Source organism: Gossypium arboreum, chromosome 2 (assembly GCF_025698485.1).
Source record: "Gossypium arboreum isolate Shixiya-1 chromosome 2, ASM2569848v2, whole genome shotgun sequence".
In the NCBI taxonomy this organism is placed as follows: domain Eukaryota; kingdom Viridiplantae; phylum Streptophyta; class Magnoliopsida; order Malvales; family Malvaceae; genus Gossypium; species Gossypium arboreum.
The window spans coordinates 7,999,406-8,014,432 of NC_069071.1; the positions used below are offsets into that span (position 1 = coordinate 7,999,406).

At 32.4% G+C, this 15,027-nt stretch overlaps 2 protein-coding genes across 5 annotated transcripts; one reads left to right on the top strand and one right to left on the bottom strand.

The window, feature by feature from the left end:
- The first annotated feature begins 2,442 nt into the window (after positions 1 to 2,442).
- On the top strand, positions 2,443 to 8,894 carry LOC108467087 (4-alpha-glucanotransferase DPE1, chloroplastic/amyloplastic). Its single transcript, XM_017767585.2, has 16 exons — positions 2,443 to 3,185; positions 3,296 to 3,346; positions 3,718 to 3,806; positions 3,899 to 3,959; positions 4,033 to 4,111; positions 5,052 to 5,188; positions 5,296 to 5,454; positions 5,542 to 5,618; positions 6,075 to 6,214; positions 6,305 to 6,336; positions 6,418 to 6,492; positions 7,234 to 7,306; positions 7,426 to 7,514; positions 8,073 to 8,117; positions 8,197 to 8,349; positions 8,619 to 8,894. Exons 1-16 carry the CDS (start codon positions 2,841 to 2,843, stop codon positions 8,721 to 8,723), a joined length of 1,710 nt encoding a protein of 569 aa, XP_017623074.1. The 5' UTR covers positions 2,443 to 2,840; the 3' UTR covers positions 8,724 to 8,894.
- Positions 8,895 to 9,245: 351 nt separating this feature from the next.
- LOC108467088 (uncharacterized) lies at positions 9,246 to 13,193 on the bottom strand. 4 transcript variants are annotated; one of them, XM_053024155.1, is made up of 10 exons: positions 12,832 to 13,193; positions 12,199 to 12,376; positions 12,032 to 12,106; positions 11,467 to 11,535; positions 11,000 to 11,076; positions 10,826 to 10,914; positions 10,612 to 10,741; positions 9,922 to 10,012; positions 9,765 to 9,830; positions 9,246 to 9,680 (listed from the first exon to the last, which is right to left on the bottom strand). In XM_053024155.1, the coding sequence occupies exons 2-10, from the start codon at positions 12,328 to 12,330 to the stop codon at positions 9,561 to 9,563; spliced, it is 849 nt and encodes a 282-aa protein (XP_052880115.1). In that variant the 5' UTR covers positions 12,331 to 12,376; positions 12,832 to 13,193; the 3' UTR covers positions 9,246 to 9,560. The 4 variants fall into 4 exon arrangements, with proteins under 4 accessions (XP_052880115.1, XP_017623075.1, XP_017623077.1 ...); XM_017767586.2 differs by having other exon boundaries at positions 12,285 to 12,380; positions 12,832 to 13,188; XM_017767588.2 differs by having other exon boundaries at positions 9,955 to 10,012; positions 12,285 to 12,380; positions 12,832 to 13,187.
- Positions 13,194 to 15,027: the final 1,834 nt, after the last annotated feature.

Below are 15,027 nucleotides of genomic sequence, written 5' to 3' on the forward strand. Positions count from 1 at the left end.
GGTGCTACAGAATTAGTCTTGATTGGGTCTAATTGTTGGAGAGGGCTTTTATTTTTCTATACACCCATGCTTAGTCGAATATTTATTGTGTTCATACAAGCCCACATATTTCATTTATTTCTCATTTTAGTCTCTCAAAATCTTATTTTTACAGTTTAGCCCAAATTACACAAATTCATCAAAAATTCAAAGACAAAATATATCAACCCAACACATATCTTTTATTTTCCAACAACTAACATCACAAAACTCACAATTTCAAAATCATCAACAAAATAGGAAATTGAGACATGGGCTTGATAGAACACTAAGCAACGATCACAAAAACGTAGAACTTATCAAAAACCGATCAAAAACACATACCTATTTAGCCAAGATAAGTGTCAAAACCCTAGCAAGCTTTTTCTTTTCTTTTTCTTTGATATTTTCGGCAAGAACAAGCATTAATTGACTAATTTCATGCCTTTGTTTTATTTATTCATAATAATATATCATTTACCTTTTTAACCTTCATTAAAAACATATAATAAACACATAAATAATGGCCATTAATGTCCATTAACTCTTTCAATGGTCTAATTGCATCATAAAGACCCCACATATATAAAGACATAGCAATTAAGCACTTTAATAAATAGAACACATCTTTTATATTTTACGTGATTAGGTCCTCTTCACAAATTAAACACTCAAACGATGAAATTTTCATACGAAAATTTCACAAATATCAATTCACATACTTTAAGCACGAAATATAATATTAAAATATTTTTTTGACTCAGATTTGTGATCCCAAAACCACTGTTCCGACTAAGGTCTAAACCGGGCTGCTACAGGATTAGTCTTGATTGGGTCTAATTGTTGGAGAGGGCTTTTATTCCTCCAAGTCGAGTTTTCTTAGTACATATATCTTGTTACGAGAAGCAACCAGCTGGGCGGTACTGAGCTTGTAACATTTGCACTAAGATGTGATTGAGAGGTTTGTTATCATGTTGAGGAGTCCTCAGGTGGAGTCAATGTGACTTGGCGCTTGTCTATGGTTATAAATGAGGGAGATTGGTGTCAATCAAGGGAACAACTTAGATTTAATATATGAAGATCATGTATTGTTTGATGAGGCTTATTCTTTAGGCTAGTTATTTCTTTAAGCCACTTTCTTTTTGATTTTGGACAAATCCTTGTTTATCATTGTCTAGGCAAGGGATCTACTCTCATTGTTTGGGTGAGAGGTCTCTTTCTGTGAATTCCTTCCTCCTTTTTCCCTTTAGTCGATGCAGTTAATTTAGGCGAGAGAGCTCTATATAAGAATTGCATCTCTTGATTGAGTGAAATGTTATTAAATGTTTTTTATCTGATATTGAATTTGATGACAATGATATGATCTAATGAGTTGAAAGAGTAAAATTTATATGAAATAAGATTGTTGAAGGTTCATTTTATACCCTTAATAAGTGTGTATATTGCATTTGGTAAACACTTCTTAGCTTTCTTTATAGCAGGGGACAAAACTTTGAGGATGCTCATTCTTCAACAATATTCGAATATAACAATATCTTTATGTTATCAATATGATGCTCAAACAAAATTTAATCTACACTTTTTTATTTATTTATAGAAAATATACCTACACCTTTCCTTTTATTAATAATTGTACTTATACTACAAATTTTGTCTCATTTAATTCAAAAAGTCTATGATTATGTGCAACATTCTTATCGGTTTGTATTGTGTTCTGAGATAGAATGAGATGAAATTGATAGTTTAGGTATGACTTTTGATAAAAAAAAATTTTAAGTATCTAAGTGAAAAAATGGTATAATTTGAGGGCTAATTTTGCGTTTAACCCTTAATAAAATGTTGTGTAGCATTAGATTTGATTATTATAAATTATAATGTTCAGATTATGCTATTAGTCCTTATGCTATGCATAGGTTGTGGATTTAGTCCCTTTCTTTTTGCATCTTAGAACTTCATTCTTGACCTTACAATAATTGTTAAATTCGTTAAGTTAAATTTTGCTATCTCTAATGTCTAAAGTGACAAACAAATTATCACATATGCAATACCATGTCAATTTGTTATTTTTATGTAATGTTCACAAAAAAAAACCTTTATTTAATGGTTTTAATGGTTGTCATTTGAGTTAAGACTAAAAATTCAAAATTTTAAAAGCATAGGAACTAATAATGATCAAATCGGAGAGCAAAGATTGATCCACAACTTTTGGAACCAATAGCAAAATTTGACTTAATGGATTTAACTACTATCATTTATGTCAATATTGAAATTTTAAACTTTAAAAAGTACATGGACTAAAAATGAGAAAATATAAAAAATTAAATTTGACCAAATTAAAGAATGTGCACATAGTGTAGGGACTAATAGAAAATTTTGACCAATTATAATAAAAATTTAGAAGTGAACTCTAATTTTCCAATCCCCATCCCAAGATTCATTGGGCATAAAAAAATGATATTTCTTTAATCGGCTTTGAGAGAGAGAGATGATGGGCGTGTAGGGAAATGTTCAACCTAAAATCAGACAATTTGAATGTCATTTATCATGTGATAATTTTAGTTTTTACAAGATGTGTGTTTTCGTGCACTTATGGCGCTCGGCGTGACAGCTTCACGTGCATCCCATGCTTTTAGCTTTGATTTTGGCCTAAACCTTGCTGAATCTACCAAGTGCCACCCCCATCTGGCTGCTGCTTCCCACTAATAATTGTTACAATTATTTTGCTTTTCTGGCTAAATATAGATCGTTGGTTTTAAAAATTCACTGTATGATTCCTCTCTCATATACCTCTTTCCCCAATTCACCAATGTTTGCAAATTTTCATGGCGATTCCTATCCCTCTCTTGTTCTCTTCTCCCTCTTTCCTTTCCTCTCCCAAATCCTTACCTTTATTCTTCAAACCCAAAATTAACACCTCCAAATCCTTCAATCTTCACTTTCATGCTAATGTTGCCTCCTCTTCCACTTTGACTGCTATGGAAGTCGGTGAAGATTTACCGCTTGATTATGGTGATTGGCTTCCCAAACCCGATCCAGACCAGCGCCGAAGAGCTGGCATTTTGCTCCACCCGACCTCGTTTAAGGGAGATTATGGTATTGGTGATTTTGGTGAAGAAGCTTTTCGCTTCATTGACTGGCTTCATTTAGCTGGCTGCTCCGTTTGGCAGGTATATATTGTTTCAGTTAATGTAGTTGGTTTAACGCATTGCATCTTGTAATGATAACGATATTTAGTATCCTAATCCTAATTTTGGAAAATAATTGATTGTGAATGTAGGTGCTTCCCCTTGTTCCTCCTGATGATGAGGGATCACCATATGCAGGGCAGGTGCTTCTTCACTAATATCTTATTAAATTATTTGTTTTCTTGTTTCAATAAGTAATATTAATCGATTCTCCGGATTTAAGAATGAAAAATCCTGAAAGGTTTTGGTCAATTTAGTAGGTTTTCTTTTAATTACTTGTTGAATGTATATGGGAGAGATTCAGGGTAAAACTAAGCAATTTTAAACATTTTCATAATTTTTTGTACTATTAATATTTTAACAATACAACCGTTGACTAAAGTTATGAAACTACTTGAGTTTAACACAAGGTAAGTAAATCCCTCTCTTACATATATATATATATATATATATATATATATACTCTTAGTTGCTATATGGCATTGTATGATTTTCCTTGATGATTATCATTCAGGATGCAAATTGCGGTAACACTTTCTTGATTTCACTTGAAGAGCTTGTTAAAGATGGTTTGCTAACAAAGAAAGAGCTTCCACAACCAATGTGAGGAGTGTTATATATACCATTATATTCAGCTAAAATTGTAGTATGACAATAATGTTGACACTTACAATCCTACTATATCATTTGTTCAGTGATTGTGACCGTGTGAACTATTCTATGGTCGCTAAGCTAAAGGATCCACTTATAACTAAGGTAAAGCATCTACTGAACATCACTTCTTTATTTGGTTGCGGTGCCCAGTTCAACTCACATCATTATTTCTTAGGCTGCAGAAAGGCTACTTTCGACTGATGGAGAACTTAAAACTCAGCTTGAGGCTTTCCGTAGAGATCCTACCATATCGTGTGAGCTATTTATTTTCTATATAATTGCACTAACTACTATCACTTTCCTGTGTACTTCTAGTTTAAATATCCACCGAGCTTCAATCTGCATTACTAAATGAATTTGATGAATATGTGGAGTTTGAGAAAGAAAGGTTTTTGGTGGAAAAAGAACATTGTTTTTTGCTGGGATTGAAAGGGTTTGACTCTGTTTTAAAGATCATTAAGGGTTGACAAAGGTTTTGGACTTACAAGTTTTTAGCATATTTACTTTCTCATTCTTAAATCATGTACTAGCCATTCATTTGGTGCAGCTAATTATGGTTTTTTTTTTATATAAAAATAAAATTGTTTTCCTATGTTCTCTCCATTACTGGAATGAAATTACTGTAACCAGATGAATTTTATACAAATCTGTTGCTGGTATCATTTGAAGTTAGCTAACAAATTAAATTCAATACCTTCTTTCACCCTAATTTCTCTGAATTTGCTTTGCAAAATCCTTGCCATTCTTTTTATGAAAGTTTTACTTTGGTGTCCTGATCCTTCCATGCCCCTTTGTGTGTCTATCTCTGTATATAATATACAGAATCAACTGCAAGCTTCGTTGATGATGCAGTGTATACTGAAATATTTCTGGCAAATAATATGACTGCATCTCTATATGTATAGAGCCATTCATTTATATATGTAGCCTGACAGTTAAAGAAATCTCATAGGGAGTTGTCTATAGCAGTAAATAATTTTCAGAGAAATTTCACTTGCGTGCATGTGTGGCCTTATAAGAAGTTTTACTTTATCCTAATTAATTAAGTAATGCTCAGGAGAATTTTTCCTTAAAAAACACGAAGGACGTAAAGGTAGATGTACTGATTTATCATGTTTCTTTGCATTACCTTTGAATTTAATTTGTGTGCCATTGGAGGCCTTTCTTCATGTTTTTTATTTTAATTTTTTTTAGGCTGGCTTGAAGATGCAGCTTATTTTGCTGCTGTTAATGACAGTTTAAAAGCATTCAGTTGGTATGATTGGCCTGAACCTTTGAAAAATCGCCATCTTGCGGCCTTAGAAAAAATATACGAGGAAAAGAAGGATTTCGTATGATCTGAACCTCTCTTGTTAAAAATATTGGCTCCGTGGTATCATACATTATCTACCTAATTTAGATGCTAATATTGCTACCTGCTGTTGCTTTCACTTGGCAGATAGACTTGTTCATTGCTAAACAATTCCTGTTCCAAAGGCAGTGGAAGAAAATTCGCAACTATGCACAGACAAAGGGAGTCAGCATAATGGGAGACATGCCTATTTATGTAGGTTATCACAGTGCTGATGTTTGGGCAAATAAGAAACATTTTTTGCTGGTGAGGACTTTACTCATGAAAGAGAACTTGGTAATAATTTAACTATGCTCTGAATCATTCAATTGTTGTTCCTGTTCTCTTTGGCAGAATAGGCATGGTTATCCTATGCTAGTCAGTGGTGTTCCTCCTGATGCCTTCAGTGATACTGGTCAGCTCTGGGGGAGGTTTGTACTGACCAGAAACAAGTTTACATGCATATTCTGTAAACAATCTAATTTTCATAAATAATGTTACCTGTGCTAGTAAAAGCAAGGTATTGTTTCATGTTCATTCATTTTGGAGACGCATCATAAATCCAATTGTATGCAGTTTTGAACTTGAGGATTGTTTTGCATCTTCTTTTTCCACATTTCCTCCCGTTTTTTTTTTTTTTTTTTGTGCCATGGATGTCTTTTCGATCTTCTAACAAGGATAGGGACTTAGGGGCCTTTTATTTAATACTTTTTGACAGTTGGCTAAACTCACATTATTTTAGTCATAGCCTGTAAACCTATATATGATGTTTTGCTTATCCAGATATTCTGCTCTTATTTTCTCGTAGGGTATCTTTGCAGTTTAAATTTTTTATGCTAGTTTCATGCTGCACTAATCATCTTTAATTAATGTATGCTTTATTTCAGTCCTCTATATGATTGGAAAGCCATGGAGAAAGATGGATTTTTATGGTGGATAAGTCGCATTAGACGTGCACAGAATCTATATGATGAATTCAGGATAGATCACTTTAGAGGATTTGCTGGCTTTTGGGCTGTCCCTTCTGGTGAGATGTTGTAAACTATACTGAGCTTTTGGCGCTTGCTAGAAATGTGAAACACTGAAACCATGTTATTGACACAATTAATATATGCAGAAGCGAAAGTTGCAATGGTTGGACGATGGAAGGTCAGGTTTCTATTCTGACCATGTTAAAATTTTCTTCAACTGTCCCATTTTCCACTACTGATGTTATTTCCATGATAGTAGGTTGGTCCTCAAAAATCTTTGTTCGACGCCATCTCCAAAGCAGTTGGAAAGATAAATATCATAGCTGAAGATCTGGTGCGTTCTGCTTGATAGAATATGAAGAACTTATTTTATCATTTTTCTTTCTGTAGCTTTATTTGCTCATCTCTTCTTCAAGGGAAAGTAAGTATAGATACTTGATTTTTCAATAAGCTTGACCTGCCTATGATAAAAGTTCTTCTGGGGGCATTCAGTTACTTTGTAGATATTGAGTAAAATATAACTTGTCTTTATAGTTCAATGTTCTTGCTTATATCTGCTGAAACCCCTTCTATGACGTGTTCTCCCCCACAAACGGGAGGAAGATCATGTGAGCTAATGCACGAGCTAGTTCAGTGTACACTGAGCGCTGGTTTGATAATTTAGTTGATTTTGAATAGGACAAAGTTGCAGATTTTGCTGCTTGTAATTCTAGTTTGGCATTGTTTGATGCGTCATTGCTATTTCATGCTTAATTGTTTTTCTGTCTGTATGCTTAGGTGTTACATAAAAAATATAATGAGTGAAAAAGGATGGCAATCTAGATAAATCATAGTCATAATGACAATTATAGATCAAGTAATTAATTATAAAACTAAACTTGTTTTCTTTTAATTCCTACATTGCATGCACCACTAAACAAATCGTTGGTGTCCTTGTGCTGCTTGTTTTCTTAAATAAATAATATATTTAGCAGGGATGCTGAGGATTTTTGGGGGTCCAGAAGAATGTTTTGTTTGACTCCTTAGTTCATCTTCTTCTTTGCAAACTCTCATCTCATTGGGTGTCACATGGCAGGGAGTTATAACTGAGGATGTAGTTCAGCTCAGGAAATATATTGGAGCACCTGGAATGGCCGTTCTCCAGTTTGGTAATATATTGCTACTAATCAGCTGTGATATCATCTTTTTGAACTATCATTTTTGACTGATGGCCTTTAATTTGGCATTCTGTGATATTGTAGTTTTGTCCCATTTTCTCTTGGTTTAGGTTTTGGTAGTGACTCTAGCAACCCTCATTTACCTCACAATCACGAGCACAATCAAGTTGTGTACACTGGAACACATGACAATGACACGGTAAATCTCCTTAAAGATTCTTCATTGATCTCTTTATTTTTGGTTTCATTGTTGCTTGAAAGTTGGAATGCTACATGCTAGGAAGAATAGGTGCTTTTGGGAACTTTATTCTATCTGAACGAACTTCATTAATCAAATGCAATTTTAAACAAAACAAGCACAATTTTTTGGATATGGAATGATGGAAATCACAATAACCATCGAGACAAAACCAGTGAAGGCAAAACTCAAAAAGATATGCCGGTACCTCTCTCTTTCAATTTTCAGGAAAAAAATATTGAAAAAAGATACGAACAACAATGTCAGTAAGGTAATCACCCTTGTCCTGAATACTAATAGCTGGAGCAAACATCCCAATCTAGAAAATTGTCTGGCTCTGAATATATAATATGGAGGAAGAAGAGTAGGAATGAAGAATGAAAGAGAGCAATGAGGTGTGAAATTTGATGTTACTAGTCATAAATTCGAGCTAAAGGCATATTGTGGTTTGGTTTGGAATTTTTATTTTACCAAATGCTTAGATATTGCATGCTAATAGTTCTTTTGATTGTCTCATAGATCCAAGGTTGGTGGAACAATTTGATGGAACAAGAGAGGTCCAACGTGAGTTTTCTTTGTTATGCTAAATCTTCCGACCGGATTTATCATCTTGTATTTGTCTTACATAATAAATTCATCCCAGGTATTCAAGTATCTTCGTATCACTGAAGAAGATGAGATCTCATGGGCACTGATCCAAGCTGCAGTTTCTTCAATAGCTCAAACTACTATCATAACCATGCAGGATGTTCTTGGGTTGGACAGTTCTGCCAGGATGAACATTCCTGCAACACAGGTAAACATAATTTCTTCAAATGCGTGCATATGACAATGGTCTGTAGCACGAGGTAGTTCAGGTTCATGCATCTAGAAACCTGTTGATTAAGGAATAGATTATTAACTGTGGTCTAAGTTCTGATGCCATATTTCAGAATCTTCATTGCTATTTTAATCTTTATTATGGGAAAAAAGAAAAAGTAATTTGTGTAATTTAAGCGGCTCATATTCAAACTAGGTTTTCACACATCTCACCGTAACTTTTTGTTTGGTAACTACTATGTGCAGCATGGAAACTGGAGTTGGAGGATACCTAATTCCACGAGTTTTGATTGCTTGGAAAAAGAAGCGTTAAGATTAAGAGAGATGCTTTCCATGTACGGTCGAAAGTAGTCCAGGAAAGCTTCATATCTTTCTTTTCCTCGGTCATTACACATGAATTTAGTGCCACCCCCACCATTATGTGTCTAGTCTAGCTTTGAATAAGTTCTTTTGCTGATGACTGAGGTTTTAGAGTTGAATTTTATTTATAAACTAATAAAAAGCTTGATACCCTTTCATTTCTTTCTCGTTAATTTCTTACTTTCTAAATATATGCATGCCTATTGCCATGTTTGCTACTCAAGAGTAATGAAATCAGTCTCTAGCTTCATTGAGAGCGCTATCTGTCTACTTTGGTAAGTTTTCAGCATCTACCCACTAGCAAGCTGTGATGAGTAGAATCATGTTGGTTGAAGTATTTAACCAGTCCCTTTATCATAGATAAAAGTGCAATTTAGTCTATGCACTATGAAACTGAATATTTTAATCCTATACATTTGATATTAAGTAAATTTGATAGTATTTTAATGGAAAATCCATCTCAATGTTGATTTGAGTTCATGCAATTTGACAATATAGGAACTGTAAATAAAATTAAAGCAGCAAAACCAATTTCTTCTATTAAGAACGTACACTTTTTCTTGTTTCAGATACACAAAAGATTAAATTACTCCAATGGATTAAATTGCCTTTTTACTTCAACTCATGATGTAGAGAGCATAGAAAACAGAATTGAACTTGAACTTGATTGTTTTCCTTTTACAATCATTTTGGGTATATAAATTGAATATCAAGATTAATGGTATTGAAAATGAAATTAATAATAATAAAAAGAAAATCAGAAGAAAATTTCAAGGAGTGAATTCTTTCCCGAATTTGGGCATATAAAATGGAGCACCAAGGTAAAACCTATGCAGCGTTCTCAATTGCTTGGATGCATTCCAATACAGTTGCCTTCTTTGACATTGCTGATATCAAGGCTTCATGAATCACCTTGTTGTTTTTCAACAGGGATCCAGCAAACAGAACCTGTGTTAGTTTCACCTTTAACATTAGCTTTCATTTATCCTTTAATGGTAATATGAAGCTGAAAGGAAACTTTAAGTAACTTACTGCCCATCTAGTTAGATTTTGCTGCTGATCATTGCCCAGTTTTGGTTGGCTCCTGTTTATGAATCTCTGCAGAGAGTACAGACCAGAGTTAGTTGCTGAATAGGTAAGCAACTAATGAAATCTAGTTCAACTTTGGCTAAAAGGGCCGTTTTAAAACCTGAAGTGTGAAAAGATCAGCTGATTGACCCACCACTTTGTCATATTTCAAACCCTCTGCTGCAAGTCCAGCCATGGCAACCACTGCCAACCTGAGATACACATTGCAGTTGAGTGAGTCTCCTTTTAATTTCAAGCTTCTATAGTTGTTGATATCGCCCCCATTAGTTGCTTGTGAGAAGTGGCCCAAGCACATGATACCATGTTTTTGTATGCTTATCATTAACTATATAACTAATAACCGGGAATGGCAAATGATATTGTTGAGGCCCCATGCAGGTAAAAGTAACATGAAAACCCCTCTATTAAGAGTCGGATTACATTGTCTCCTTTAATAAAAAAATGGGCAAATGAATCTCTGTATGTTAGGTTAAAGAGCAAATTGATCCATTCTTTTGGAAATAAAAACTGACATGGTTGACTAAATAATCAAATAGTTACACATGGCGTGCTATGTATACCTGATATTGATGTATGAGGACTAGTTTTTAACAGTAGAAATATATGAATGTTTTAACAGAAGGACCCGTTTGCTCTTTGATTTAACATACATGACAAATTTTCTCATTTTTTGAGTAGAGGGAGTAAAACACAATCTGGCTCCTAATACAAGGGCTTCCATGGTACTTTTACTGCTTCATGCACCATATAATATACTATATGGAAGCTTTCAGATTATCAAGATTAGTACCTGTCAAGCTCTTTAGCATCAAGCTGTCCACTATATATAAGCTTTTCCAGCTTTTCATCAATGAGATTGACATGTTCTTTACCAATATCCAGTGAATACCCCAGGATAGGAAGGCCCAACAGATAACCAACTACATACAAAGAGAAAAGATTATGAATGAATATATACATGCACAGGCACACGTCACTAGATTCTATACGTGATTAGGGATTACTTAAAAAATGAGCTGCTTCATGTCTAACAATCCTTTCTTGGTAATCAGGGAAAAATGATGAAAAGCCTCCAATGGCAGCCTGAAGAAGTCTGTAGGAGCAAATGAATGACCGTTACTTGTAAACCAAAATTGTTGGAACCATGGGATAGGAAAAATTGCATTAGACTTAATTACCCTGGTGAAATGCTCCCTACTGCCAAAACGACCAAAGAAATGCTCCCAATTAAATATGGTGTAAAGAAACCCCAATCCTGTAGGCAAAGTGTGAACCGGAAAACCAGTTAAAAGCAAGAACTTCTCTACTTTTCTCTCTTTTTTTTTTTCTTTTTTCATACATATTACCACCTTGGAATCTTACAGCTCCATCAAAGAAAACAATGCCAATACAAATATAAGTAAATAATGCTATTCAAAACTTAAATATAATAGTTGAATTATTTCTTAGTAGTTTAAGTTTTTGGGATAAAAAGTGTAAGGCTATTCCATGCATAAGTGCACTTTTTTTAAGAGTAAGAATTATGTGTTCAACGCATAATTCATATTTTAAAAGCATTATTTTAAAAAAAAATATAGGCAAAAGAAAAGTAAATGAAAAACAAAGATAAAAGAGAACATATATATATATATATAGCTAAAATTACCCCAGGAAGCTGGCCAGCAAGAACTCCCAAAAACCCTGTTGTCCCAACAACTGTGAAAAGAAATGCTGCCTGTTACAACTGAAACATATCAAATACATGAACTGCAATTTGAAATTAATGTTTTAACCATGTGAAGATTGCTTTATGTGATGAAATTCCGGTTAGACTAAGGTGTAAATGAGACATTGTGTATTCACACGTCTTTCGGGTTTAATTTGAAAAGCTATGCTCCAAAAGTTCGAGTATCTTAATACTTGATTTGAGTAGCTTGCAGCTTTTCTTTTTAAATAATTTTTACTTAATATTCAAAAATCTCTCAAACTCAAATAATCAAGTTGACATTTAATTTTGGAATCAGATTCATTTTTTACTAAGAAAATGAACTTAATTTGTTTTTATCTCAAATTGAGTTCCAAGTTCAGAAATAAAACTCGATTAGGTGAAGGCTGCATTGTGAGAGCTTCTCAGCCTACTGACTCTAAAATATGAGGAAGGTAAGTAGAATGATATTATCCTGAGTAGAATGATATTATCCCAACTAGAAGATGAGCATTGTGATACTTACATCATTTCGAACACTTGGAATTGCAAGGTTTTCTGCATTTTTAATACCAAGGCTGGTCAGCTCCCTAAGAGATGTCTGATGCAAACAATCTCAAAGTCAAGCCCCTTTAATTTGCTCGGTTAAATATTTATATATACAGCAATGAACAGATAAGATGTATGGTATACATGTACACGTATGCATATGAGTATGCAGGGTAACATTTGAGTGATCACTTTTTCCCATAACTTCAGACTTGATATCAGAGACTGACCATACGACGTGACATATACGGCTGTGAACTCCATTTCTTTGCCCATCCAACTTCACTCAGCTCATTAAGTGCTTCTTTCACAGCTTCACTGTCTTTCTGAACCAAAACATATACATACATATCAAACTACCTTATAAAGGATTTACAAGTTCAAACATACACATATCCTAATTTGCAAAAAGAGAAAACCAGTGTATATAATTCCAATCTCATATATATATAAATTCGATTGATATAGGGTAAATTCCAATAGATTTATTGAAGGGTAGGAATTAAACCTACGAATTTATTTCAATTATAAGTTGAACGCTTTAACCAATCAGCTATGGATGCTTTGTGGGTATCCTCTTACATGGTGAATATATATATGATTTGTAAATGATATGCAATCTCAAATAGTTCATCAACCATCAAATGATAATGACAAGCAGGTTAATTCATTTAAAAAGAAAAAAAAAAAACTAAACCCGAAGTTAAACACCCAGTTTCAAATAGTTTCAAGCCAGGGCAAAGAAATTGATAAAAAGGAAAGAAAAGAATAATAAACCTTGGAAATGGCAGATTCAAGGGTGTTGAGATCAACATCAGGAGCAGCAGCTGAAGAAGAAGCCCTTATAATTTGCAGTTGCAGCTCTGATTTCCTGGGTGTTAATACCTTAAAACACTTGCTGGAATGCTTATTATAATAATGGAAATATTGAAATGGAAGCTTTGAGTTTGATAGAGAAGCCATGCTATTCACATTCAACATTGTCTTTGTTGTTGTCTTTTCTATATTCTTCCTTTTTCCTTTTATGTTTCACTTAAGAACTAAGAAATGAGAAAAAAAAGAAAAGGAAAAAATGCTGCAGTGACTTACAAAGAGTGGATAAGATTCGCTGGGTTTTAGCGCAAGGTAACGTTATTTTTGCACCACGTTGGCTAAGCTTAATGGCCCTTTTTTTTTTTTTTTTTTTTCATATTCGTTTCAACATTTTTATCAAAGGCCATAAAATATTTTTAGGTTAATATACATTATTGTAGTTTGAGATTTAGTTAATAACATATATGAATGATAGAAAATAAATATGTTAGTATTTTTCTTTAAAATCTTTTTATTTGTCTTCTTCTTATGACATATAATTCATAAAAATAAACATACTAAGTTGAGAAATTCTAACATAAACTATCAATGACCATGATGATTTAGACGAGGACTTTTCAATTGACTAAGTTATAGGATTGGATTTTTAATTTTAAAAGTACATAAATTAAATCTCAAATTTTATAGAAGTATAGGGACTAACTACAAATTTTGACCTATTTTTATATAACTATGGGTATTGAGATTTGTTTTATGGTCTACAACTAATTTTGTTTGGGTCAGAATTATATTTATTCTCAAAAATAATGATGAGCTAAAGATTCAAACTCAATTTAAATACTTGGAGAAAAAAATGACATTTCTTTTAACCACCTACTAGTTAACTATAATAATAACAATTAGATTATGACACATCATAAAATATGACGTTGTTAGGAGGGCAACCATAAACCCTTAAAAATTAATATTTCATGAATTGTAAAATAAATATGAATAATACATTGATTCTACCAAAAAATAAAATTTAAAAAATAAAGTGGTAGCTATTTACAAAAAAATAGTTATTCAAGTTTTTTGTTGCTATCCAAACAATTTCGTTTTCAAAAGTTAAATTTGAGTTTTCCTTTAAAAGTGTAACATGTCTTTTCATTACAAATAACTTTTGTAGATTAATTTTAAAAACAATAGTAAAAATGAATTTTGGTTTGTTATAAAAATAAAGGATAAATTTCACTATTACTATGGGTAAATTTTCATTTTGGTTACTAATGTTTTCACTCAACCTTTAAGTAACACTTTTTAGTTGGTATAATAACAATTTTAGTCCTCAACTTTTATATTCTCTTTCAATTTGACCCTAATTCTATATAAAAATGATAAAAAATCAAAATTATTTAAAAATAGAAAATACTATATAAAAATTCTAGAAAAATAAAATCTCAAATATTTTTTGTTAAAGAACTAATATGTATGGGAAATAAAGACCATTATCATTCTATAGAATTCAATAACAAATTAAAAACAAAACAAAAAAGGGTTAAATCATTACAAGCTTTTTCAATGTTTCTCAAAATCAAATTAATAATATCTTCTAGTTGAGTTTCATACCTTTGAACAACATCTAGAAATGATATTACATAGACGTGTGCAATTGACTTTCATGCTATTTATTTGCCAAAAATATCAAAATTTTTCCTTTTATTTGACTCAATTCAAAATTTCTAATTCATTTAAATTATTTTTCCAAAACCCAAATTTAAAAATAAATTATATTTTGATTTTTTTCATATAACGAAAAAGCTATGTCAAGAAACAAAGAGATAAAAAAAAAACAAAGAATGAATAATTTTGCTTAATGTCTTCAGTATTTTCTATGTTTTTAAAGAATGGATATTGGATATTTCTATACAGACAAAACAGAGAGAAATTTTAGAGGGTCTAGAAATAATTTTCCCTCAGTTTCTCTCACTTTATCTATATTTGAAAATTTAATCTACTTTCATTTTATTTTTAATTTTAGAATTTTTAAAATTTTAAAAAGAATTTAAATTTTTTATCATTTTATATATAACCGAGGTCAAATTGATAGATAGTATAAAAACTAAGGACTAAAATTATTATTATACCAACTAAAATAGTGTCACTCAAGAATCGGGTGAC

Bases quoted from the DNA above. Each gene is read 5' to 3' on its own strand.
- LOC108467087 (XM_017767585.2), top strand. From the start codon at position 2,841: ATGGCGATTCCTATCCCTCTCTTGTTCTCTTCTCCCTCTTTCCTTTCC. The intron at 6,337-6,417 runs GTCAGGTTTCTA...CCATGATAGTAG, and splicing joins CAATGGTTGGACGATGGAAG to GTTGGTCCTCAAAAATCTTT. The intron at 7,307-7,425 runs GTAATATATTGC...CTCTTGGTTTAG, and splicing joins AATGGCCGTTCTCCAGTTTG to GTTTTGGTAGTGACTCTAGC.
- LOC108467088 (XM_017767586.2), bottom strand. From the start codon at position 13,035: ATGTTGAATGTGAATAGCATGGCTTCTCTATCAAACTCAAAGCTTCCA. The intron at 11,077-11,466 runs GTAATTTTAGCT...CTTTGCCTACAG, and splicing joins TTGCTGGCCAGCTTCCTGGG to GATTGGGGTTTCTTTACACC. The intron at 10,013-10,611 runs GTACTAATCTTG...TGTGTATCTCAG, and splicing joins GATGCTAAAGAGCTTGACAG to GTTGGCAGTGGTTGCCATGG.